Source organism: Megascapheus bottae, chromosome 2 (assembly GCF_031878675.1).
Source record: "Megascapheus bottae isolate mThoBot1 chromosome 2, mThoBot2.hap1, whole genome shotgun sequence".
NCBI lineage: Eukaryota > Metazoa > Chordata > Mammalia > Rodentia > Geomyidae > Megascapheus > Megascapheus bottae.
The window spans coordinates 44,101,392-44,129,368 of NC_143510.1; the positions used below are offsets into that span (position 1 = coordinate 44,101,392).

General features: G+C 43.0%; 1 protein-coding gene across 2 annotated transcripts in view; it reads left to right on the forward strand.

The window, feature by feature from the left end:
- Ano6 (anoctamin 6) overlaps positions 1-27,977 on the forward strand; it is a 148,643-nt gene that overhangs the window by 86,845 nt on the left and 33,821 nt on the right. For both annotated transcript variants that reach the window (XM_090324514.1, XM_090324520.1), the window contains 7 exons: positions 8,963-9,028; positions 10,802-11,089; positions 11,515-11,628; positions 13,823-13,938; positions 14,603-14,734; positions 18,674-18,779; positions 20,572-20,632. In XM_090324514.1, coding sequence (XP_090180640.1) covers positions 8,963-9,028; positions 10,802-11,089; positions 11,515-11,628; positions 13,823-13,938; positions 14,603-14,734; positions 18,674-18,779; positions 20,572-20,632 — 883 coding nt within the window. The remainder of the gene's footprint in view (positions 1-8,962; positions 9,029-10,801; positions 11,090-11,514; positions 11,629-13,822; positions 13,939-14,602; positions 14,735-18,673; positions 18,780-20,571; positions 20,633-27,977) is intronic.

A 27,977-nucleotide genomic window follows, 5' to 3' on the forward strand; every position in this document is an offset into this window, starting at 1 on the left:
AGGAAAGTCTGTGAGATTCTTATTTCCAGTTAACCACCAGAAAACCGGAAGTAGGGTTGTGGCTCACAGTGGTAGAGCATTAACTAGCTTCTAGTCAAAGAGCTCAGGGAAAGTGCTCAGACCCCACAACCAACCAAAAACAAAAACAGATTGTCCCAGCCTGATCCCTTTTCTACTGAATTAGTTTCTCAAGCCTATATTTTGGATTAGCTTTCCAGGTTATTAGAAGATAAGTTTGGAAACCACTGACTGAAGCCTGAAACCCTAAACAGGTCACTGAGAGCTGAGGATTGAGGTTTGGAATCACTTCAGGCAGGAAAGTTCATGAGACTTTTATGTAGTTAACCAGCAAAAGATGGTAGTGGAAGTATGATGTAACTGATAGAATACCATCCTTGAATTAAAAATCCATGGGAAACACAAGCCATATAATGAATGATTGTTGTCTTTAATGTACTATGTTATCTCTCATCTCTTTTGCTGTCCCTTGGTTATCTCATATTGTTACAGTATCTCACTTTGTTACCTGATATATCGGATATATTTGTATTTGGTTATTTGAAATTGGATAGGGAAGGGGGAAAACAAGATGAGGGGTGGGGGTAGGGGGGAGGGAAATGGGGACCAAGACATGAGAAGAGTATGTGAATTAATGCACCTTCTATCTGACAAATATCATGAAACCCTTCTATTAATTACAATAAAAAATATATGAAAAAAAATCCATGAGAGAACTTGAGGCCCTGAGTTCAAACCCCAATACCAGCACTTGGATGGATAGATGGGTAGATATAAGTATTTAACATATAAATATATAGATAACATTTTTCATTTATGTATGTTTATCTCAAATGATTTATACTACTTTGCTATCATAGTAGTAAGTATACCATAATTTTATTTCTTAGTCATTGCAATCTTTTTGTGTGGCTGAGTGGCAGAGTGGCTGTGTGGCTGTGTGTGTATGTGCGTGCGTGCATGCACTCCAGTCCTAGGGCTTGAATTCATGGGCTGGGTGCTGCGCTGTCCTTGAGCTTTCTTTACTCAAGACCTAGCACTCCACCACAAGTCCCATTTCTGGCTTTTTGCTGGTTAATTGGAGGGAGTCTCACTGACTTTCCTACCCAGGCTGGCTTTGAACCTCAGTCCTCACATATTAGCCTCCTGAGTGGCCAATATGACAGGCTTCTGCCAGTGGTTGCTTCTAAACACTGCAAAAACTGGGATCATGAAGGAAACCCCAGGAAATAGTGCTAACCCTGGTGTGACTGCCATGCAATCTGCAGGTAAATTGTGCACAACAGTGACTAAATTTATTAGGCTGAATGGCATATGCAGAGTCTAAGAGACAGGAAGCCAGTATATTCTTAGTAATTCTAATTGCATTAGTCTTTTTTTTTTTGACAGCTTTATTGGTGTCTCAAAAGAAGTGTAAATAAAATTCAGGTTTTTGGAAGATGCTCACTCATTCATGACCTTGGTCCATTTGAGCCCTCAATGCAATCTGCCCTAGCAGTAGTAATAGAATCTACATCTTTTTAGCATGTCCCTACATCTTCAGTGATAACAGGCTCATTGGCGTTTCTAGATTTCTACTAGTCATAGATAGATAGATAGATAGATAGATAGATAGATAGATATATTTAAAAGGGAATGTAATTATAATGCAGATGAATTTGCTTTCCTAGAGATACAGGAATTTACAGCATGGTTTAATTTATGACTAAACTCTTTTAATTTCTTTTTAAGACCTGGTAAGTTTAATCATTTTTTTTGCCATTGCCTACAAATCATAGACCATTGTCTAGTTTTTTTAAATGTAAAATTTGCCAACAATGCCCCTAGGTAATTTTTAGTTGCAGATTGTGTGAGTTCCAATATTTATTTATTCCACAAGTATTTGTGGAGCAGTGGCTATGTCATCCAATACACAATATTAATTATCTTTCATTTTTAATATGGAAGGCAGCTCTACAATAATTTTTCAGGTGTCAGGAAGAGTTAGATGTCAGATGATGCCTTCCTATTAAAGGGATTTAAGCAGTCTTTTCTTAAGCAGTCTGTCCCTGCTGTGTTCCTGTTGGACAAAGAGACCACAGTACTAATTTCAGTTTCCTGACATACCAAGGAAACTGCTCCCATCTATTTTTTTTGTAAGTATTCTACTGGTTCTTTGTGAATAGGCATGCTAAGAAAAATAAGAACTAGCCTATTAAAGCAGTACCAAAATGATACATTCACATGTTTAATAAGCAAATGGCAATGCTTTGTCCTTGATTTTTTTTTTACATGTTTATACTTCATAGTGAAAGGACAGACTATAAACCAACTCCAAGGTCTACCGGTTATCTCAAGGGAAATCAGGAAAATACATCAGGAGTTTGTTGTTTTTACTAGTCCTAGGACTTAAACTCAGGGCCTGGGCACTGTCCTTGGACATCTTTTGCTCAAGGCTAGTGCTCTGCCACTTGAGCCACAGTGCATGTCCACCTTTTTCTCTATGTATAGTACCAAAGAATTGAACCAGGACTTCATGCATGCTAGGTGAGCACTCTGCCACTAGGCCACACTCTCAGCCCAGGAGTTCTTTATAAAAACCTAAATATGAACTGAAAGGAGATACATTAGGGCCATGCAGCTATTCATATTAAAGAATTTACAACCTAAGTACATTGTTTGATTGTACAGTTTTATTTCCAACATTGTATCCTGAGGAAGTAATAAAAAATACATGAAGATTGTTTCACAAGAATTTGCAATCTAGGGGAGAATTAGAAAACGTCTAAGTATCTAGTCATTGAAAGTGGGCTAAATAAAATCCAGTGCATGTTACTGAGAGGCTAGTCCCTACACTTTCAGAAGCGGGTGGGAGAAGGTTTTCTGTGTCTGTGATGGCCACATAGACTGGGCACGGTAGGATTAGAAGTCATTTGGTGCATAGTATGGAAGCAGAATGTTTACAATGGCCTCTTGTGTCAAGTGTTTGGTTTTCAAAAGGAGCCAGTGGCTCATGGCTGTGATCCTAGCTATTCAGGAGGTTGAGATCTGAGGATCCAGCTCAAAACAGCCTGAGCAGGAAAGCCCTTGCAATGAGATTTCTTTTTTTTTTTGTGTGGGTCATGGGGCTTGAACTCTGGGCCTGAGTGCTGTCCCTGAGCTCTTCAGCTCAAAGTTACTGCCCTACCCCTGGAGCCACAGCCCCACTTCCCATTTTCTAATTAGTAGTTAATTGGAGATAAGAGTCTCCCATTCTTTTTTTTTTTTTTTTTGCCAGTCCTGGGCTTGAGCTCAGGCCTGAACGCTGTACTCAAGGCTACAGCTTTACCACTTGAGCCTCAGCACCACTTCTGGCTTTTTTTCTATATATTTGGTACTGAGGAATTGAACCCAAGTCTTCATGCATGCTAGGCAAGCACTCTACCACTATGCCAAACTCCCGGCCCTGAGTCTCCCATTCTTTAGTCTCTTTAGTTCCCTGGGCTGGCTTTGAACCACGATCCTCAGATCTCAGCCTCCTGAGGAGCTAGGATTACAGGCATGATAAACACCTGGCTTTCCCCTACTCTTCTTAAGGGAAGGATATCTGTCTATAAGAGCTAAACCCCTTGGGCCTGATCCATTACAACCTGATTCTGAAATCCTTCCCTTCCAGAGGATGCCAGAGGCACAAGCATGGGTCATTCTATGGCGGACGAGTGAGATGACTTAAGCTGCTGGGTGTCAGCCATAAAGGGGGGGGGGGTGGAGGGAGGTCATCACTCCTGAGGACGCCTCCACATCATTCCTTCTCAGTGCACTGTGTCATTGCTTATGGAGATTCTAGGATAATGGTGTTTTCTCTGGTTCGTGTCTATTCTTGCTTGGAAATGACAAAACTCAGCTATACCTTGTGTTCACGCTCCCCTGAAGCATCAAATAAGTCAGTATGGAGATGGAGCAGCCAGTAGACTAGATTGAAGCAGATCCCAAGGCCTTGTGGGTAGCACAGTGTGAGAGGAAATGATGACTGTCTTGGACGTGGGCCAACCATTGGCACCAGTGACTAGCAGTAGTCCCCTGTCTTCTGTCACAGCGCCTGTGATCTTTAGAACTGGCATTTGCCATTCACCAAGCCAAGGCCAGGCTTGGCTTGTCCTGGCCTCTTGGCTTCCATTAGCTTGTAGTTTAGGGTCTGCGGTGGTGATCTGGTTACTATTCCCTACTGATCAAACCTCCCTTTCTCATGCTAGTAGCTGAGCTTCACCGAACACTAGGAAAAGCAGAGTGTTTTGTTGTTTTCCAGTTCTTGGGCTTGAACTAAGGCCTAAGCACTGTCTTTTTCTTTTAACTCAAGGCTAGTGCTCTTCCACTTGAGCCACAGCTTTATTTCTGGCATTTTGGTAGTTCATTGGAGATAAGAGTCTTGTAGAATTTTCTGCTTGGGCTGGCTTTGAACTTTGATCCTCAGATCTGTCTCCTGAGTAGTTAGGATTATGGGTGTGAGCCACCCGTGTCCAGTGAGAGTGTGAATGTAGAGTCTGGTATGGTTAAAGTGTTGAGAGGTCATAAAGAGCAATTGGTGTCCATTATAGTGCTACAGAGCACAGGCAGCTATTTTAACCTGCTATTAGGGGAAAAGTAGTAGATCACTGAGTGCTAAGTTTTGTTTTTCCTGTAGATCCTGTTTTTGTTTGGTTTTGTTTACTTTTGTACTAGTACTAGATCCTGAACTCAGTCTCCGTTCCTCTCATGTTTGTACTGTGCACGTCTTATGCTTTATCACTTCAGTCACAGCTCCACATTCAGGTGTTTGCTGGTTTATTAGAGGTAGCCTCACAGATGTGTTTGCTGAGGCTGGTTTTGTACCGTGTTCCTCAGTTATCGGACTGTTGAGTAGCTGGAATTACAGGAATGAGCCACAAGCTTCATAGATCTTTTATAGCAGACTGTTGTTCAGTGCTTGCAGGTTTTCTGGAATGTAGCAGGGCCTCAGGAAACATTTATGGGATGAATTAAGAAGTGCTTGTAGTTGTTTGGGGCCTTGAACTCGGGGCCTGGGTACTGTCCTTTAAGCTTTTTCATTCAAGGCTGGTGCTCAACTATTTGATTCATAGTTCTACTTTTAGATTTTTTGGTAATTAATTGGAGATGAGTCTCATAGACTTCCTGCTTCAAATCTCAGTCCTCAGATCTCAGCCTCTTGAGTAGACCGGATTAGGGACATGAGCCACCAGTCAGTGCCGGGTGTTTGAACTGCTCATGGAGTTCAAACTGAACTCCTCCATGTGAGAAAGATAGATCCCAAGACCCTGAATGGATGCCTCACCCTAACCCCAAACGCTTCACGCAGTGTTTATTCCTCACTGCGTGCCTACACGTCCTGATATGTCCCTGCCTTAACTAAACTCGTGTCAGATACTGTGAATTTTCCTGCTTGAGGTGCCACAGCTGAGCCAGTGTGCATTTCTTCTCTCTTCCTCTACCGTGTCATAGAAGATTCCTTCTTTCCATGCATCTTAGCAGCCACAGCCAGCGTTACTTTTCTGGGTATCACATTAAGAGCTCTGTCTTTCTTTCCTTACACACTGCACTGTATGGCTTCTCTTTGGCACATCCAAATTGCTTACATCATGACTCTTGAACTCGGGGGCCATGAGGTAAAATCAGGGTTACCTGAACACACACACACACACACACTGCACGAGCTCAGGATCTCATCCTCTAAGCCACTTGATGGCCAAGTGGCACACAGGCCATAAGCAAGCCTGGCAGAGTGGCCATGGGGACAGTGGCTGTTGTGAGCAGGACAGATTGCATCATACTACTGGAAAGTAACAGTTTGAAGCCTGCTTGAAATTTTTTTTGTTTGTATAAAGGTGATATACAGAGGGGTCACAGTCAGGTCAAGTCAGGTAAAGAGTACACTTCTTTTTGGACACTGTTACCCCTGCCCTCACTCTGTCCTGGTTTTTCCCTTCCATCCCCACCCACAAGTTGTATAGTTCATCTCTGACATCAAGTTGTATGAGCACACTGCTGCATTTGTTCCTCCTTTGACCCTCCCTTGCTGTGTCTTCCTGCTTTCCCCCCAAAGACAAGTAAATGAACAAACAAGACAAAAAGAAAATGAAACAGTAACAAAACACTCTTGTTTCCATTTTTTTGAAATTCATTTCAATATATGACAAGAAGCACACATAGGCATTGTGCCTTTGTGTTCCTCTCCTAAGAGTGTCCTCCTTCGGGCTCACTGTGTGTGAAGGCCTAGCATCCTGTATAATTTATCATCTCCCAGTGTGTCTTAGATCCACCTTCCACATATGGGAGAAAACATGCACTGTGTGTCTCTCTGAGCTTGGCTTACCTCGGTTAACATGATTTGTTCTAGGGTTATCCATTTCTCTGCAGATGGCATTCTTTCTAATGGCTCTGTGTATAGATATCACATATTCTGGATTCACTCATCTATTGTAAGGCATCTGGGCTATTGAGAATAGGGCAGCAATGCACATGGATGTGCAGGTGTCTTTTCCATGCTGCTCAGGGAGATGCCCAGGGGTATTATGGCTGTGTCATAGGGAAGGTCCATGTTTCGCTTTTTGAGGAACCTCCAGACTGCTGTCCAAAGTGATTGTGCTAGTTTTAAACCTACTTTGAAAAAGTTCAGCTGGAGGGGCCTGGAATGTGGCCTAGTGGTAGAGTGCTTGCCTAGCATGCATGAAGTTCTGGGTTCGATTCCACTGTACCACATACTCAGAAAAAAGCCAGAAGTGGTACTGTGGCTCAAGTGGTAGACTGGTAGCTTTGAGAAAGCCCAAGGACAGTGCCCAGGTCCTGGGTTCAAGCCCCAGGAATGGCCAAAAAAAAAAAAAGTTCAGCTAGGCCAGGTGCCAGTGGCTCATGCCTGTAATCTTAGCTACTTAGGAGGCTGAGATCTGAGGATCATGGTTCACAGCCAGCCCTGTCAGGTAAGTTCATGAGATGCTTACCTCCTGTCAACCAACAAAAAACCAGAAGTGGAGCTATGGCTCAAGAGGTAGAGCTCTAGCCTTGAGTAAAAAAAAAAGCTCAGGGACAGGCCCCAAGCCCTAAGTTCAAGCTCTAGGACTGTGTATACGTGTGTGTGTGTGTGTGTGTGCGCGCGCACACACACACACACACACACACACACACACACACACACACACATTTAGCTGGGTTCTAGTGACTTCCTAGCTACTCAGGATACCAGCATGGGCAGAGAAGGCTGTGAAACTTTTCTCCAGTAAACCACTGAAAAGCTGGAAGTGGAGCTTGTGGCTCAAGTGGTAGAGCGCTAGCCTTGAGCAAAAGAGCTCAGGGACAGTTCCCAGCCAGACCCAAGTTCAAATCTCAGGACTGACACACAAACAAGGAAGGGTCCCAGACTCTTTCCACGGAATTTGGAGAGACATTGCAGATGGAGCAGTAAAGGGATTTGGGCGCTCAGTCCTGCCTTGTCCCTTTTGCAGCGGTACAGCACAAGGGTGTTCTGGAGAAGAGTGGTCTGGCTGATTTTTCTCATCTTGTCACACTGGAGTCATTATTAAAACATCATCCCAGAATCCTTTACAGTCGTGTGCAGTGGAAGCGTGGGGTCCAGTGTATCACCCACCTGTGGAAATGGGACTTCTGGTTTCTGTGCTTTGTGTAGTTCTCATGGGAATGGGGCAGGGAACTAGTGAGTCTTCTCTACTCAGTGGCTGCAGAAAACAAAGCACAAAGGGTTTTATTTCTCCTACGGATCGTAGAGCTGACAGTGGAACCAGAATGAAAATGGAACCAGGCAATCGTTTTCTTCTTTTTTTCTTTGGTTTGTTTGAGTTTGTGCCTTTAACTGTTATGGACACCATTTTCATTACTTTGTCTCACCCTTGAGCCTTTTTAATACTAAAGCATTTTCCAACCTCGCTCAGTGGCTCACAGTTGTACTCTTTGCTCATCAGGAGGTTGAGATCTGAGGATTGAGGTTCAGAGACAACTCTGGCAAGAACAGATCATCAAGTCTCCTGTCTCAACTAACAGAAAGCCAGATGCAGAGGGTATGGCTCAAGTGGTAGTGTACCACGTGTAAGGAAAAAATAAAAGTTAAGGGAGCCTTGATGCTGTCCTTTAGTTTCTTCATTCAAGGCTGGCACTGCCACCAAGCCACTCATCCACCTCTGGCTGACTTATTTTTCACTAGTCCTCTGAGGCTTGAGCTCAGGGCCTAGGCACTGTCCTTTGGCTTTCTTGAGGCTAGAGCTCTACCACTTGGCCACAGCACCACTTCTGGCTTTTTCTGTATATGTGTGGTACCAAGGAATCAAACCCAGGGCTGGGCTTCAAGCACTCTACCACTAGGCCACGCTCCCGGCCCTGGCTGGCTGTTTTGGTTAATTGGAGAGAAGAGACTCGAGGCATTTCCTCAAAGTGCCATCCTCAGATGATCGCTGACACTGAAAGGTGTGTACTCTTAGGAACCACAAAAGGCTTCGGGATTTTGCTGAAGCCAGAAACTTGTCTTATGCCACCAGTGTCTCCAAATGCCATCACACAATCAGACGCTCTCCCCAGAGCTCAGGGGCTTCTAGAACACGGATAGCACCCACCGCAGTCACCAATGGCCTTGCTGCTTCTGATCTGTTGTAAGCAGATGTACCAGTCTCACCCAGTCCAAACAAGTTTACTTCTGTTATTTTTCCTACTTTTCTTTCTCTTTTTTTTCCTGCCAGTCCTGGGGCTTGAACTCGGAGCCTGAGCACTGTCCTTGGGCTTTCCTCAAGGCTAGAGCTCTACCATTTAAGCCACAGCACCACTTCTGGCTTTTTCTCTGTATGTGGTACCAAGGAATTGAACCCAGGTCTTCAAGCACACTAGGCAAGCACTCTACCACTAGGCCAAACTCCCAGCCCTTTTCCCCTTTAAGACCTTTTCTGCTATTGATAAAACTAAAAGACTTAAGTATATTCTAATCTCTTGACAGAGAAAAAGACAAGCATATGAATCTAACCTCATTTGCAATGGCCTGCAACTAGAAGCAACCAGATCGGTAAGTGTTGGTCCCTTTGTACCCCGCCATTGTTTTGGGGGAACTGGCAAGTTACTTTGAATTCAGAAAATGGTGATGGAGAGGAGACTGAATCAGGATCTATGCTGTATAGCCTGTGGTACTCTATCTGGTCAAAGCCAAGATGCTTGGTAAGAGCCAGAGTTTACTAATCAATGCAATATCTGGATGATTTTTTTTTTTTTTTGGCCATTAAAATGGGGCTTGAACTCTGGGCCTGAGGCCAGAGTTTCTGAGCTCTTCAGCTCAAGGCTAGCATTCTACCACTTCCTGAGTTTGTTTTTTTCTTTAAGAACTTAAAGAAAAAAATATCTCTATACACAGAATAGTTCATGGTAAAAATTAGAAAACAAGTAAGGAAAAATAAAAAATCATGTGAACCTTATATGCGAATAACCTTGTAGCCCTTCTATACTTTTATATCTTCAGGAAGAGATAAAGACAAAGTTAAGTATATATTTATAGATAGATACATCTTTGTATCTTTCTTTTTATATCATTAGATATACACATGCTCCCTTCACAAGAAGGAATTATTTTTATATCTTCATCTTTTTTATATCTTCAGATACATACCTTTTCCTTTCAGAAAGATAAATTGTTATCACAGTTTTCTAATTTGCTATTTTCACCAATATATAGTACATGCCCTTTTATAGCAATAAATAAAGTCTTTGACATTTTAATGGCCACAAAACATAATGAGTGAACAATAAATTAAGCAGTCTGATTTAGGTTGAGAAAATTAAAAATTTTTTCATTAGTGTAGCATCACCATGAATATTCTAGCGTTGTTATTTTGAGTCACTAATTTGAAGGACATAATGGACAAATTAACATGTTTAATTTTCTCATTTAAAATATTAGAAAATGAAAGAACTACAATCATTTGAATTACTATCTTAATAGTTCAGACTAAGGAAAGGAAGTCTCTTTAAAAAATGTATGATAGTTTTCAAATCTGATGTATCTTCACTATTACTGGTATCTTACTGCATGTGTTTGATTCTTTTTCTGCCAATAATGGAAGCTTAAAGTCAGTGCCTGGGCTCTATCCCTTAGCCTTTTCACTTAAAGCTGGTACTCTATAGCTTGAGCCACAGCTCTACTGCCAGCCTTTTGCTGGTTCATTGAAAATAAGAGACTCCAAGGACTTTCCTGCCTGGACTGACTTCAAACTGTGAGTGATCCTTACAGTCGCTAGGATTATAGGCTAAAGCCATGAAGGCTGGCTTGTGTGTAGTAGTGGTAGTAGTTTGTCAAAAAAACTACCAGCACAGAATACCATCAGTTTTTTCCAAGGAAAGGAAAATTATATTAGGTAAAGTAAGCAGACCCAAAGGAACATAGGCTCAATGATTTCCCTCATTTGTAATAATAGTACACATGTAGGACTCTCCTAGCAGAGGATTACAATAGCGCAAAACCTAGAGACATAAGGCCATATAGGATGAGACTAAACTAAAGGATCTCTAGGATATGGAAATAAGAGGTTTATCTTGTGTGATTGTTGTTCTTAATGTACTATGTTATTTCTCTTCTCCTTTGTTACTCTTTGGTTAATCTCATATTATTACTGTATCTGACTTTGTTACCTGATATATTATATATACTTTTATTCATTTGAAATAAGGAAGGGAAGGGGGAAAACAAGATGATTGGGAGGGGGTGGGGGGAAGGAAATGGGGACAAAAACATAAGAAGGGATATCAATGTGTGAGAAGTAATGCTAGATCTTTTACTCTTCCAATCCAGGTTTCAGATGACAAGCTTATATTTGTAAAAGTGCACGCGCCGTGGGATGTGCTGTGTACATACGCTGAGATAATGCACATCAAGTTGCCTCTGAAACCCAATGACCTGAAAACCCGCTCCTCGGCCTTCGGCACCTTCAACTGGTTCACCAAGGTCCTCAGAGTGGACGAAAGTGTCATCAAGCCGGAGCAGGAGTTCTTCACTGCCCCCTTCGAGAAGAACCGGCTGAATGATTTCTACATTCTTGATAAAGATGCATTCTTCAATCCAGCCACCAGGAGCCGCATTGTAAGTCTAAAAACAATTTTAGTTTTATCGTTGGGAGATTTAGAACCTCCTGTCAAAGGTGGTTTGGTTAGTATGGTTTTATTTTTAAAATACATATAGTGTGTGTGTGTTTGCATGTATGCTTGCATATGTGTGTGGGGAGGTATATGGATGAGTGCGAGGATTTGAACTCAGGACCTGTGCTCTCACATTGTTTTTCCTGCCCAAGGCTGGCACTCTGCCACTTGAATCATGACTATCCTTTCCAGTGTCTTACTGGTCATTTGGAGATAAGAGTCTCTCACATGGTGTCTGTGTGGGTTGGCTTTGAACCCTGATCCTCAGATCCTGGCAAGAATTGTTTTTTAATGCCTACCAATGACTGTTAAACAGTGACTGGGTTATATAATTCTGTATCAACCACATTCTCTTAATTTCCCATTTAGGTTTACTTCATCCTCTCCCGGGTCAAGTATCAAGTGATGAACAACGTCACCAAGTTTGGGATTAACAGACTTGTCAGCTCTGGGATCTACAAGGCGGCATTTCCCCTCCATGATGTAAGTCCAGCCATGAAGTAGAGAGGCCTGTGTGTGGGGCTGACCAGGTGAAAGGCCTGGCTTTCTTGACCTTGTGTCTCTCCCTCCCTATTAAACGATCCTGCGAGCTTCCAGGCTCCTTAAGTCAGAAAGAGCCAGTTCTCTACACTCATGGGTGCTGTGCTGGTGGTTGTAAGGATTAAATGTACTCATGGCTAAGCCTATAATCCTTATTACTCAGGAGGCAGAGATCTGAGGATCATGATTCAAAGCTAGCTGGGGAAGAATAATCTGTGTCTGAGATTCTTATTTCCAATTGGCCAATGAAAAGCTACAAGTGGAATTCTGGTTCAAGTGGTAGAATGCCAGCCTTGAGGGAAAAGAAAAAAGAGAGCCAAGTGAGAGCTTCATCCATGTCAGGCACAAAAGTGTTCATTTTTTGGTAAGGAAAATACATGTTGGAAGTTTTCATTTACTTTCTGTAAACAGACTCTGCCTACGTCCCCCCCCCCCGCAAAAAAAGTAGATTTTGAAATAGATCAGGAATCTTAACAAAGATGCATACTCAAATTTTTGTGACAATGGCAAAATCCTAGATCATTGACCCTCTTTAGCTGATAGCATGTGTCATTTGAAATGCAACTGGGGGGGGGGTTCTTTTTTGTTGTGATTATAAAGGGGATGTACAGAGGGGTTACAGTTATCCAATAATGAGTACATTGCTTTTTTCCCTTGCTGTCTTCCAGTTTTTCCCCCCCATCCCCCCCACAAGTTGTATAGTTCATTTTCCACGTAGTGTCCAGAGAGCACCCCGTTGCTGTATTTGTTTACCCTATGTCCCTCCATTTCTGTGCTGCAATGCAGTTTTAAAAAGTGACTGTCCAGGCAACCAGTGAGTTCATGTGTGTGGGTTTTAAATGTATGAATGTGTGTATGTATATGTTTATAAATACATATAGATGATATATCTAGTTAAGTTCCGCCATTAAAATAAATACGACAGGACATTGCGGTGTCACTGAGGTGCACCAGTGGTCGTGCATAGTATGTCTTGGTGCAGGGAAGTAGAAGAAAAGAGTTGTAGATGGAGTTGCTTCCTGGCTAAGAGAGCCAATGGGACATCAAGAATCTGTTTCTTGTTTTGTTTATGACAGTTCAGGCACTTGAACTTGGGGCCTGAATGATGTCCCTGTGTGTGTATGTGTGTTTGTGCTTGTGCTTGTGTGCCTGCTCAAGGCCAGCATTCTATAACTTGAGTCCACAGCTTTACTTCTGACTTTTTAAACCGCTTAGATTAAGAATCTCTTTACCTCAAACCGTGATCCTCAGATGTGTTTCTGAAGTAGCTAGGATTACAGGCAGGAATCACAGCACCAGACCAGTCTCTTATGTTTTAACTGTAGCATGCCATGAACTTTGGAAACAAAGAGTTGTCCTGAATATTAATCCACAGTGCTATAGAATTTCCTTGGAATTTCTTCATGCCCAGGTCTTAATAAAGCTTCTTAGAATGGTAGTGGTTCAGGCCAAGGAATGACACATTCTGTGTGGTATTTGGGAGGAAGGTACGTGCAGGCCAAGACCCACCCTGAGTCTTGGCTGTGTGATAATCTGGCTCAAAAGTCCTTGAAGAAGGAAAATGAATCAAACAGGAAAAGGTGATTGAATTTAAGCAGAGGGAGGAGGTTTTGTTTCTTGAATAGGCTCAGTGCATAACATCACATCAAGTTTCTTTCTTCACACATTTCCTACATTTTCTTAAAAGAAGAACTATTGAATCGGCAACAAAAGAGCCTGGATTTTGTGAATGCCCTGGTCTTTATCCAGGGAGAGGGTTTGGTTATAAGATGTCCCTCCATTGTGGTGAGTCCGATTACTTGGGGGGCCCAAGTGTCCCTGGCTTAGGACGGCCCCGTGTGTAGGACACTGAGCAAGCTGAGGCTCCCCAGTACCTGCACTGCTTCCCACTACTGTGACATCATCATCGCCACCCCCAGGCTAGCCATGGCCCCGGTGTAGAAACACCGCAAGTTAATTCAAATGGTATTTCTGACTCTTCCAAAATGTATGTACTCCATGTCCTCCCCACCCCCGCTCCGTTGTCACGAATGACTACAAGGTGAAGTACTATACCCAGCAGTGCCCCATTTAATACACAGATGTGTGGGAAAATCAGGATGACTAGGATGCTAGCTTGTTTCCTTTCACTCCTCAGTGCAATTTCAGCTCTCCGTCGGTGGATCCCAGCTGCCCCAATGAACGCTACCTTCTGTACCGGGAGTGGGCGCATCCCCGGAGCATTTACAAGAAGCAGCCCCTGGATCTCATCAGGTGAGTCATCAGAGAACCCTGCATGGATTCTGATCCCCTGATGGACTCTGGCTGGCTCAGCCCCACCCTCAATTCATCTCAGGGAGGCTGAGGCCAGAGGAGATGGAGTCAAGGCCTCATTGCTAAGGAAATAGCCAGGTTTTGCACTCCAGAAGGGAACCAGTCTAGGACAGCAAAAGTCCTCTGAACCGTCACTTCATTGGTTTCTTTTCTTTTCCTCTTTTGTCAGTTTTGAGGCTTGAATGTTCAGCAAGGCCTGGGCACTGTCTCTGTGCTTTTTCACTCAAGACTAATGCTGTACCACTTGAACCACGGCTCCATTTTTAGTCTTTTGGTGGCTGATTGGAGATAAGAAAGGTCCCACAGACTTTCTTGATTCACCTGGCTTGGAACTACGCTCCTCAGATCTTGGCCTCCTGAGTAGCTAGGATTACAGATGGGAGCCATCGCTGCCAGCCTCAAGTGGCTAGCGAAGGGATACTTGTGTTTCAGGGCAGTGAGTTTGACTCTGAGGGTGTGCTGTATAAGTATATGTGTTCTGAAGGCGACGAGTCAAGTGTGAATGCATTAGTCTCTTTTATTTAAAAAAAATCAGAACTATTCATTTGCAAAGGAGCAGAGTGGTTATTTGTGTCTTCTGAAAGTAATGTCCATCTTTCCTCAGGAAGTATTACGGAGAGAAGATTGGAATCTACTTTGCCTGGCTGGGCTATTACACGCAGATGCTGCTCTTGGCCGCCATCGTGGGCGTGGCTTGCTTTCTTTACGGGTATCTTAACCAGAACTGCACGTGGAGGTAATCTCTGCTGGTTCCATGTAGCTGTGCTAGAAAGTTAATTAGCCATAAAATCATTTGCAGAGTTTTGGTAGAAGACTCACGCTAGAAGACTCACGCTAGAACACTCGTTGTTTAAGATGACACAGCCCCTCTGTGCTGAGTCTAATAATGAAATGGAATAAAATTAAAAATAAATTCTCAGGTAAGCCATCCCAGTCTCTGACAGGAATATTTTCCTTGGGAAACCCTCCACTATTTTGAGATAATTCTTTGTTTGAAAAAGAAAGGAAGACTTGAGGGAGGATGGCTCTTGAACTACTGGTCTGGGAGGAACGCTTCCTCAGCCTGGCCATGTGTGGCTCTGATTTCTGCAAGGTTCCAATGAAAAAATAGTCATGCTGGTGGGGTAGAATTTTAATAAAGCAGATAAGCTGCCAGGCTTGATCCTAGCTACTCAGGAGGCTGAGATGTAAGGACAGCAGTTCAAAGCCAGCCTGGGCAGAAGAGTCTGATACTCTTACCTCCAGTCAACCACCAAAAGAATCCAGAAGTGGAGCTGTGGCTCAAATGATACAGTGCACTTGAGCAGCCAAGTTCATGTAGCACCCGGGCCCTCAGTGCAAGCCCCAGGACCTGCACAATGAAACAGAAATCACAAATTATAGGGGTTTTGAGCTTTTAAATTTCTTCCCTTGGCAATGTTAAGAGAACGATAAAGAAGAGACAGGAAAGTTATGTGCTAGCTACCCTGACTTGGGCCTCTAAGTTTCACATAAATGTTCATTGTGCTTTTAGTCCTGAGCCTCCACAAGAATTGCCTAGATCGTGTTCTAGTCCAGGACCCCCCCCACCCCCCGCAAAAAAAAACCCACCATGATAGTCCCCCCCACACTCTGTTCTGTATCCTGTAAATTTATACCAATTGAATTCCATAAAATAGGAGTTCATGGGGCTCAACTTTGTTTTTGTTTTTGGCTAGTTCTAGGGCTTGAACTCAGGGCCTGATCACTGTCCTTGGACTTGTCTCAAGGCTAGAGCTCTCAACTTGAGCTACAACACCACTTCTAGCTTTTTTCTATGTATGTGGTACGGAGGAAACGAACCTGGGTCTTCATGCATGCTAGGCAAGCACTCAACCACTAGGCCAAATTCCCAGCCCTGGGGCTCAACTTTTTATGCTCAAAACTGTTTGGCTATAGCCAAGTGCTGGTGGCTAAAGCAGTGATCACCAGGCTTGAGCAGAAAAGCTAAGTGACACTATTCAGGCTCTGAGTTCAAACTCCAGAACTGACTGACACACACACATGCATGTAACCATACTTGGCTTATTTTGTCTTCTCTTTCCACTGCAGAAAGAACTATTGAATGAAATTTGTTTTATTCCTTCCCCTTTAGCATAGTTTTAAGTTGCATATTTGTAGCTCTACAAAATAGATTTAATTCTGTATGGTTTTGACAATATGTGTATATAAGGGGTGGATACTCTTGTTCTGTCCTCAAGTAGGGGATTTTTAAACTTTTTGTTCTTACTTCAGAGTAAGCCAGGAAAGAGGAATTAGGCTTTTTGTTTGTTTTCTTTATAATTTCTGGGCCTTTTGCACCATCTTGCTCAAGTGCATGGCCAGGAAGGTGTTGAAGCTATTTAATATAGACACATCAGTTGTCTTCTCAGATTTGGGGCTGAAGTGTGCTGGCACCCCTGCCTTGGGCAGCCACAGAGTTCATTCCTGCTGATGGCTGTGAGCGCACACTGGAGGCAGAGGGCCAGCTACACACTGAGCGCTGAGGATTGGGCCACAATGGCAGATGCGCATGTGGAGCTTTCTCTGGGGAGCTGCTGGACAAGTCAGATAGTGGCAGTTCCCCGGGGTGGGGGTTGGGGTTATTGCAAACAAATTGTCTCACACCCAGTGCCTGCAAGGCTGTTACTTTCTTTCTTTTTTTTTTTTCCTTTTCTCTTTTGTCAGTCATGGTGCTGGAACTCAAGGAATGGGCCCTGTTCCCGAGGTCTTGCACTCAATGTTAGCATTCTGTCACTTTGAGCCACAGCTCCACATGAGGTTTTCTGGTGGTAAATGGAGGTTTCTGCTTGTCAATGGAGTTGAGTCTCACAGACTCATGCCCTGGTTGACTTTGAACCGCAGCCCTCAGATCTCAGCCTCCTGAGTAGCGAGGGTTACAGTCAAGAGCCACAGGTGCCAGGAGGCTTTTAGTTTTTTTAACCACAGTGGTTAGGAATTTGTTGGTTTGTAAGGTTCCTGTGAGACGGGAGGAATAGGGATGGGAGCTAGGCGAGTTAAAAAGCCACAAAGGTCACTGCTTCACTGCTCACACAGTTAGCTAAGTTCCTTACATATTCTTCTAGAAAGTACAATCTAGACTTCTGCCAAGGTTGATGTGTTGTATGTGTGTGTACATGTACATGTACCTGTATACATGCCAGTAGTGGGGCTTGAACTCAGAGCCTGGATGCTGCCCTTTAGGTTCTGTAATCTGGGCTTTACCACTTGATCCATGATCTACTTCTGACTTTTCGGTGGTTAAAGGGAGATAAGAGTCTTAGGGGCATTTGTTAGGAAATGGAAAAACTTGGAAAAAAATCATATTAAGGGAAGCAAGCCAGACTCAAAAGAACATAGGTTCAGTGGTTTCCCTCATTTGTCATAATTAGTATAAACCTTGTACTCTCCTAGCAGAGGTTTATAATAGGGCAAAATCTAGATTTAAAAAGGCCATATAGAATGAAGCTAAATGAAAGGACCTCTAGGATATGGAAACAAGAGCCATACAATGTGTGATTGTTGTTCTTAATGTACTATATTATTTCTCATCTCTTTTGTTGTCCCTTAGTTATTCTCATATTGTTACAGTATCTTACCTTGTTATCTGGTATATTGTATATATGTTTATTTGTTTATTTGAAATAGGAAAGGGAAGCGGGGAACAAGATGAGGGGAGGGGGGAGTGACAAAAACATAAGAAGGGGGTATCAATGTATGTGAAGGAATGCACCTTCTATCTGGCAAATATAACTGTAACCCTACTATTAATTACAATAAAAAATATCTAAAGAGGAAAAAAAACAAAACAAAGTCTTTGGGGTTTCCTCCCCAGGCTGGCTTTGAACTGTGGCCCTCAGATCTCAGCCTTCTGAGTACTTAGAATTACAAGTATAAAGCATAGGTAAAAATGTCCAGCCATTTTTACATATTTTAAAGTGTACCAGTTGTGGCTGGTTTTATTTTCTGCCTCTTACCCTTTAATTTTATTCTTTAACAGCATTCTTTCATTTGAAACATGTGTTAGCATTTTTTCCTTAGTTCATAAATATCAAAGAAGCATATACCCTGTCTCCTTACCCTAAGATTATCTGGATTTTTTTATTCCTGGTTTGGTGCCATTGGCATTCTTACTTCCCACCTAGATATAAATTGTATGTGGTTTGGGGAAGGGTTTAATTGCTTGGTTTTCCAGATGTATATTTTTCATTCAATCCCATTTATGGAAATACCAATTTTCACTTTGCTAAGTTACTGGTTCAACTCTCATGAGTCGGGGTGGAAAGGAGCATTCTGGCTTGGTGGTTGGTTGGCTAGTTTTTTGGTTTTCATTGTTTTGTGTACCAGTACTGGGGCTTGAATGCAGGACCTGCATGTACTATCCCTTAGCTTTTTCACTCACAGCTGTTGCTTTACCACTTCAGCTGAATTCTCTACTACTCCATTAAAACTTTTTCTTTGGCCAGTCCTGGGGCTTGAACTCAGGTCCTGAACACTGTCCTTGGGCTTTCTCAAGACCAGATCTCTACCACTTGAGCCACAGCACCACTTCTGGCTTTTTTTCTATGCATGTGGTACTGAGGAATTGAACCCAGGTCTTTGTGCATGCTAAGCAAGCCACTCTACCACTAGGCCATTACAACTTTTGAATAAAGTTTTATTTCTCTCTCTCCTTTAGCAAAGAAGTCTGCGATCCAGATATTGGCGGCCAGATCATAATGTGTCCCCAGTGTGATAAACTCTGTCCATTCTGGAAACTGAATATTACCTGCGAGTCATCCAAGGTAATATTATTTCCTCATCTAAGTATTTATATAAAATGAAAATCTCCTGGTGATCATTAGATATGGCATAAAAGTTACTCATTTTCTTGGGATTTCAGGAAGGTCCTTTCCAATTTGACTTACAAACATTCTGAAAGATAGTATAGACGACATATTTTATTCATCTGTTTTAACTAATAAATTGATGCGGGCACCAATGGCGCATGCTTGCCATCCGTACTGCTCAGGAGGCTGAGATCTGAGGAACATAGTTCCAAGCCAGACAGGGCAGGTTTTGAGGGGTTTTGATTTTTTTGTTTTTGGTACTACCCTGGGGCTTGAACTCAGAGCCTGGATACTCTCTGAGCTTTTATGCTCAAGTGCTCTTATCACTTGAGCTACAGCTCCACATCTAGATTTGTGGTGGTTAGAGATAAGAGCCTTGAGGACTTTTCTGCCTGAGGTGGCTTCAAAGCACAATCGTCAGAATTCAGCCTCCTGAGTAGCCAGGATTACGTGTGTGAGCCGCCAGCACCTGGCCCATGGGACTCATACCTTCAGTTAACCAGGAGAAAGCTTTGTACAGTGTTGACACTGGGGTTGTGTGCTCACCTGGCCTTTTCAGCTGGCACTCTTAACTTTTGTACCATGTCCTCAACCTAGCTTTTTGCTCATTATTTTGGAGATGGAGTCTTAAACATTTTTCTGCCTGGCCTTGAACCACAGTCCTTCTGCTCTCCTTCTGAACCACAGCCTGTCCTAGGTATACTAGGTTACAGGAATGAGCCACTGATGTCTACTCTGTTAGCCCTATGGTTTTGTTTTGTTTTGTTTTCATTAGAAAATACATGCACGAAGACCCAAGTTCAATTCCTCAATACCACATACATAAAAAAGCTGGAAGTGGTGCTGTGGCTCAAGCGGTAGAGCTCTAGCCTTGAGAAAGCCCAAGGATAGTGCTCAGGCCCTGAGTTCAAGCCCCAGGACTGGCAAAAAATAAAATACAAACATGCTCACTAAGTAAAAAAAATACAATTAATAACAGAACCATGTCTCAGAATATCCTAGAAGGAGATGGGTCATTTGTATATTATTAACAAAGGCTCAAACGTAGCATTACCAGTGAATAGCCCTGCTTTGGGGAGGATTGCTCAGTCACACCAATGAGGTCCTTGTGTGAAGACACCTGCCAGCCCCAGGGGAGGAACCATCCTTGGTTGGGAGGAAGCAGAGTTCTTTTTCCTAAGAACCAACTCTTCATAAACAGAGCTTTTGTGCTACTTTTCACAAGAAGGAAGAAATTCTGCAACTTAGCTTCTGAGGAGGGTGAGATGATGCTAGCCAAATCAGAAATCTCAGAGTTGCCCGGAGAGTATTTTATTCTTGGAGCCACTGCATGCCTTCTTCACATCCAAAATGGCAGCTCATAAATAGAAGCCATTTCATACGGGGGTTGCCTAGGGCTCTGCCTGTCAGCCTAGCTACTTGGGAGACTGAGTTCTAAGGAGCACAATTTGAAGTTAGCACAGGCAGGAAAGTCTAGGAGATTCTTCTCTACAGTTAACCACCAAAACCCCAGAAGGCGAGCTGTAGTCCAAGTGGTAGTGCATTCACCTATTGTGAAAAAGCTACTTTAAGGGCCTAGGCCTTCAGTTCAAGATTGGATTTGGTACCAACACAAATACACACACACCTTTTGGATTGAAGAATATACAAAGTCACAAGTGTGGTGTATTTCCCTAGTTCTTCTAAGCAAAGAACTCCATTTCCACGTCATGATTCTGTTTTTTGTTTTTTTGTTGTTGTTTTTTAGAAATTGTGCATCTTTGACAGTTTTGGGACCCTCATCTTTGCAGTGTTTATGGGAATATGGGGTAAGTGTTTTTCACTTTTTTCATTTACTCCTTGGTAGTATGTAGTTGCGAGGTACTCACATGTAGGCTACCCTTGTATTGTGTAAACTTCAGCTCTCCTCAGCCCATGTTGTCAGTAGGAGGCTGTTGTGTTAGCTTTCCTTGCATAAAAATACTTGGAAATGCTGTTTCATAGCACAACACACCTGTTTTCCTCTTTAGTTATTTCTTGGGAATTCTCTGGGCCAGCTGGAAAACTCTTCGCTGGCTGGATCTCTGTGGAGAGCCGTGGCTCCATGGGTGCTGGGGCTTCTGACAATAAGAAGGCCTCAGTAGTCCATGAGGTGGGAAAGCATTTCTCTGCTCCACAGCCTCTCACCCCAAATAAACTAGCCCACCCCCCCTCCCCCGGATTCCACAGAGAGGCCAGAGGGGACATACCTCAGTGCGTTCCATCAAGTGTGGTAATGATGGCCCATCAGCCTCCATCTGTGGGAAGCAGGAAGGATACTCATCAGAAGCCATGGAAGTTCCATGGTCCCTCACCCGTCCCAGATGCTTGAGATCAGAAGGATTTCAGAGTCTTGTCAGATTTGGGAGCATCATGTCCATAACTTAAAGTTTCAGCTTTTGGAGCATTTTGGATTTCAGATGTTTGGTTCAGCAGTGCTCAATCAGTATGGCAACAACTCCAAAAGCTGTGGACCCAGCTTAACTTTTCTGGGGGTTGGGAGAGCAATGACTATGGGAGAGCTTTTTGCTTTTTTATACTTTGGTATGAGTGAAGACCTAATATTCATTAGTTTTATAATTACAAATTCTGTTGGGAGTACAGCCCTAAAGAGTCTAAGTTTAAGCCCAGTGCCAGTGGCTCACACCTGTAATCCTAGCTACTGAAGACTCTGCAATCTGAGGATCACAGTTCAAAGTCAGCCTAAGTAGAAAGTTCATCTCCAATTAACCACTAGAAAACTGAAAGTGGTGTTGTGACTTAAAATGGTAAAAGTGCTAATCTTGAGTGAAAATGCTCAGACAGTACCCAGGCCCTGAATTCAAGCCCAATGACCGACCAAAGGAAAAAAAAAAAAAAAGAATCCAAGTTTAGATGCAGCCCTAAAATTTCTAAGTTCTCTATAGGAACTTTAACACTGGGTTCAACTAACATAGTATTACCTTATTAATGGAATGAGACAGTTACTTAATACCGAATTCTAAGTGAGAGACAAAGACTATAGTTAAAAGCCAGACTAGATAGGAAAGTGTATGTGACTCTTATCTCCATTTAACCACCAGAAAGCCAGAGTTGCAGCTGTGACTCAAGTAATAGAACATCAGACTTGAGTAACAAAGCTAAGGGACAGTGCCCGGAGTTCGAGCTCCAATATTGACTGGCATACACACACAAATCCTTTGTATCACTTTTTTTTCTCCAGCAAAAACATAGGTTGTGCATATATGGGTCTATATTTTATCTTAACTATGGTCTCAGGTGCTGGTTTGTAACTGCTAAAGTTTTCACACATCTCTTGAACTCCATTAGTAATGGAGCCTATATACCCAATTTTAAAAAATGTTGTCATAAAGGTGATTACAGAGGGGTTACAGTTACATAAGTTATGTAAAGAATACATTTCTTTTTCTTTTCTTTTTTTTTTTTTGCCAGTCCTGGGCTTGGGCTCGGGGCTTGAGCACTGTCCTTGGGCTTTCTCAAGGCTAGAGCTCTACCACTTGAGCCTCAGCACCACTTCCGGCTTTTTGCTATGTATGTGGGTACTGAGGAATTGAACCCGGGTCTTCGTGCATGCTAGGCAAGCACTCTACCACTAGGCCAAACTCCCAGCCCCAAGAATACATTTCTTTTTGAGCACTGGCACCCTTCCCTTGCTGTCTTCCAGTTTCTCTCACCCACATTTTCATCATAGCATCTAGTGCATACCTCTGTGCACTTGATTTTAAAAGCTATGGCAGGTTCAGGCCTAGCAAGAGAGAGCTTGCCTGATATGCACAAAGCCCATACACAGAAAAAGGTGGAAGTGGTGCTGTGGTTTAAGTGGTAGAGTACTAGCCTTAGCAAGCTCAAGGACAGTGCCCTGGCCCTGAGTTCAAGCCGTAGGACTGGCAAAATAAAGATATGGCAAATACAGCAACAAATAGATAAATTTTTACATAGGAAAGCCAAACCTCAAGCTTCCTACCTAATTTCCCTTTTCTGATGATTAACTACGCCACATTTCCTTGTGTGTGGGGCAGGTAGCTCTTTTCATTCGAGTTTAGCATGCCGAAGCCATTCCTGCACTGCTTGCTGCAGCCAGGCCCTATCTTTAAGGATGAGTATGGTGATGGAGTTTTTATTTTAAGTGCTTTATGTTGCTTTCCTTGTTACTTCTGCCTCATGAGAACTACTGCTGTGAACCTCATTACAGAGCGTCTGAGACGACAGAATGGAGCAGGCAGGGGCTCGTGTGAAGTTACTTATTATCACCAGCAAGCTATTCCTGGAGCCGCTTCTCTGTGCCCAGATGCAGGCAGCACTTATTTTTCTGCTCCCTAGAAATGATGAAGCGCAGAGGGTAGCGAAACTTGTGTAGTCAACACAGTACAAATCATCTCTTTATCTGGAACAAAGCCAAGCCAGCCCACTGCAATGATGTGACTCATGGAGTCCTAAGTGAACCCATATTTGAAGCAGAAGCTGTGAGCGCCTCCCTCCCTCCCGCCACCCTCCTTGATCTTCTTACCTCCTTCCACCTGATTCTCCATGGCTCCCACTCTCGGCTGAATGAGTATCGTCTTCAATTTCCACACTGGAAATTGCTGAGCAGTTTTGCTTGTGTGCATTCGTGCGTGTGTATGTGTGTATGCACATGCATGCATGTATGCATGTTTGTGTGTCCTGAGGCTTTCAGGGCCTGAGCATTGTCCTTGAGCTTTTTGACTCAAGGCTAGTGATCTACCACTTAATCACTTCCACCTTTTTGGTAATTAATTGGCAAGAGTCTCTCATGAACATTTCTGGCCAGGCTGGCTTCAAATGACTATCCTCAGATTTCAGCCTCCTGTAGCTAGGATTACAGGCATTATGAAGGTAACAAACTATTCTACTTTATAAGGGTTTGTGAGCAATGAGGACTGAATATTTTAGAGTCTTGTCAAAATAGCTCAGGAGTTAAGCAGTATATTGTTACATCAACCGGACCGCTCTCATCTACCAGTATCTTACCCTCATATGTTGCAAGACGTAACACTATCAGTGTCACACCACCATGAACTGTTTTTTTTTGGAGGGTGGGGGCGTTCAGTTGTGGGGCTTGAACTCAGAGCCTGGGCACTGTGCGTAAGCTTTTTGGCTGGGGTTAGCACTCCACTGCTTTGAGCTATAATCCTACTTGGGGTTTTCTGGTGGTTAGTTGGGGATAAGAGTCTCACAGACTTTATTACCTGGGCTGGCTTCAAACCATAATCCTCAGATCTCAGCCTCCTGAGTAGCTAGGATTCTAGGTGTTAGCCTCCAGCACCAATATGTGTGAGTGTGTGTGTATGTGTGTATGTGTATGCATGCACACACGTGCACATCTTCATCTACTACATATTTTCTTTAGATAAAATGATCTCACGAAGAGAGCTATTTTTATTTATTTATTTATTTATTTATTTATTTATTTATTTATTTATTTTTGCCAGTCCTAGGGCTTGAATTCAGGGCCGAGACACTGTCCTTGGGCTTTCTAACTCTCTACCACTTGAGCCACAGCACCACTTCCAGCTTCTTTGGTATATGTGGTACTAAGGAATCAAACCCAGGGCTTCGTACATGCTAGGCAAGCACTCTACCACTAGGCCAATCTCCTGGCCCACCATGTCAGAGTTTTAACTGTGGTTGAACTTCATGGTGTGTGGGTTTGCCAGGAATCCAAAGTGGAGAGTTTCCTGATAGGTCTCTTGTAGTTGCCATATTGCAAGGAGTCAGAGCCAAGGGTCTACTGCACAGGAAGTTACCATCCAGGCAGACATAGCCTCCCCTGCCTGGGCCTCGGGCTTGCGGCCACTGTGGGTTACTTCATAATACTGGGTGAGTAGTATGTTCCACAGAGTCTTGGAGAAATGAGAAAACTCAACATTAACCGATTCCTACAATTCCTAGTGGTTTGCCTTCAAGGTTGAGATTTTCCAACTCTGTATTCCTCATCAAGCCGTTTCTTACAACACACCCGGCCATCCATCCCGCCTGCCACTTGTTTACCTCGTTTAACCCCTCATCTTTCCATTCTGGGAGGAGGGGGAGGGCGCCCAGTGTTGTTTCCTGCTGACAGCCATTAGGATTGCTTATGATGTTTTCTGTGGAAACAAGTAGGGCTTATTTTCATGAATCTGTTGATACTGTTGCTAGACAGACCGAGTAAATGATGTGATTTTAAAGATGCGGAAAATGACACTGCCAGTGGATTATGCAAATCACCTAAGGTGCCACAGACAGAAAGTGACATATTATTTGGATCCCACTCTCAGCCTTTGGATCAGTGACAAAATGCAATGTATGTGAGTCAATTTGTAGTTTTACTTACAAAAAGATGCAGAAATATTTATTCTTAGCTGTGTTTTGGTTGCTCACAACTGTAATCCTGGCTACTCGGGAGGCTGAGAGAGGAGTTCAGAGGCAGCCTGGGCAGGAAAGTCCATAAGACTCTTTATCTCCAGTTAACTACCAAAAAGCTGCAAGTAGAGCTGTGGTTCAAGTGGTAGAGTACCAGCTCTGAGTCAAAAAGTCAAAGGACAATCAGTGCTCAGACCCTGAGGTCAGCCTTCCAAAAAAAATTATTTTGATGGATATAATTGCACTATTTTGAGGCATTAAAAAATAGGGATAAGTTAGAAAGTGTCAACTCTGCCTTCTTGGTTCTGCCTCATCTTCCCTAAACATAGATTCATCTTTCTACAATGGAAACAAGAAACTGCCATTCTAACTTTCACAGGCTCATAGGAACTCAGTACTGAATTGTTCCAGTGATGCCTGTGGGTACCATAGTTGTTTGTTTTCCATAACTATAAAAATACCTGAAGCTGGATCATAGATGAAGAAGAGATTTATTTAGGTCACCGTTCGGAAAATTTAGAATTTCACTCTGTTGTATGGAGCTGGCAGCATCCTGCCTGAGCACGCTGAAAGAGAACTTAGGGTAAGACAGGAAGCAAGAGAGTGAGGTGGGACCCGTCTCATTCTTCTAGATCAACCCTCTGTCTTGGGAGCTATCTGGAATTCCTTGAAAAATACTGAATCCCTTCCCAGGGCAGTGCCACAGTGCCCTAACAACCTTCTGTCATGAGCAGGCAAAGTAATTCACCAACAGGCAGATAATATGATGCAACATAGTTTATTGATTTCACATAGCTTAGCAGAGTTAACACTGTATTCTAGTTGCTATCTTCTAGTCCTAACTCGCCGAATCCTAATCTGCCTATCCAGCTCACCCGCTGGACTCACCTCTCTGACATCTCTTAGTCCCCGAAGTGGAACAGGGCCTGCCCGTCAGATGTTAGACGCAGCTCCCAGTCCTGCTGCCATGTGAGCTCTGGGGCCTCCTTGGTCTTCTCGGGCAAGGAGCAGCTTCTGCTTGGCCAAAGATCCTCGAATCTCAGTTAAGGCCAGCAGAAGCGCCGTCCTTCATTCTGGGTCCTTGGTTTATATTGGCCCTTGCCTTGCTTCTTTCTGGCCCAAACTCCTTCATGCTTGATTTGGATTGGCTATACCTTGGTCCTTGCTTGGTCTGGATTGGTTACACCCTTTGGTCAGTGGTGCCCAGAGATGTGCTGGTGGCTTGCTCTATCTATTTGGCCCAGATGTGTGGGCTCCTATGATACTTCATCTTGTAAACCAGGCTCCTGACGGTTCCTATGGTTACAGTCATATGAGTCCTTACATCATTTTTATCTCCCATGTCCATAAGCCTTTAGGTACAAGTTCGTATTGACAATATATTTTTTAGTTTCATTTCATTACTGTATTTCATTTAATTACTCTATTCTCATATTATTATATCACTATTTTATATCATATTCATTTAGCATTCCACAATATATTCATCATATGCCATTTTCATATTATATCTATTATATCCATCGTGCTAATATTTTCACCCTATTAAATGCTCACAACACCACCCATGAGGGCTCCACCTCTTACAAGCTCTGTCCCACTCCATCATGGCCCAGCTGACACTTGAACCCTTGGAGTGACACACTCAAACCATAGCCAAACGGTGCCAAAGTACAACAGCGTTGTGTGTGAGTGTGTATGTGTGTAGGTGTGCATACATGCATACTTGTCCTGGGACTCAAGCTCATGGACCCTGTTCCTTAGCTTTTTCAATGAGGGCTAGCTAGCATCTGCCACTCCAGCCACATCTCCGCTTCTAGCATTTTGCTGGCTAGTTGGAGATAGGAGCTCATGGACTGTATGGCCTGGCCTGAAAAGCCTTACATCTCAGCCTTTTGAGCAGCTAGAATGATAGATGTGAGCCCTTAGCACCCCAACATTGTCTGTCTGCTTTTTTCCCCCATATATTTTTATTGTAATTAATAGAAGGGTTACATTATATTTACCAGATAGAGGGTGCATTACTTCACATACATTGATACCCTTTCTCATGTCTTGGTCCCCATTTCCCTCCTCCTACTGCCACCCCCACCCCTCATCTTGTTTTCCCCCTTCCCTATCCAATTTCAAATAATCAAATATGCATATATCCAATATATCAAATAACAAGGTGAAATACTGTAACAATATGAGAAAACCAGGGGACAGCAAAAGAGAAGTAACATAGTACTTTAAGGACAACAATCACTTGTTATATGGCTTTTGTTTCTATATCCTGGAGGTCCTTTCATTTAGCATTATACTATATGGCCTTATGTCTCTAGGTTTTGTTCTATTGTAAATCTCTGCTAGGAGAGCCCAAGGTTTCTACTGATTATGACAAATGAGAGAAACCATTGAGCCTATGTTCCTTTGAGTCTGGCTTACTTCACTTAATATGGTTTTTTCTAAGTCTTTCCATTTCCTTACAAATGAGGCGATTTTATTCTTTCTGATGGCAGCATAGAATTCCATTGTGTATAAATACCACTTCTTGATCGAATCATCTACTGAGGGGCATCTGGGTTGGTTCCATATCTTTTCTATGGTAAATAGTGCTGCAGTGAACATTGTTGTGCTGATGGATTTAGTATGTCCTTGTTTCTGGATGATTGGGTAAATGCCAACTAGTGGAATTGCTGGGTCATAGGGGAGCTCTATGTTTAGTCTTTTAAGAAACTGCCATACTGCTTTCCATAGCGGTTGAATGAGTTTGTACTCCCACCAACAGTGTAG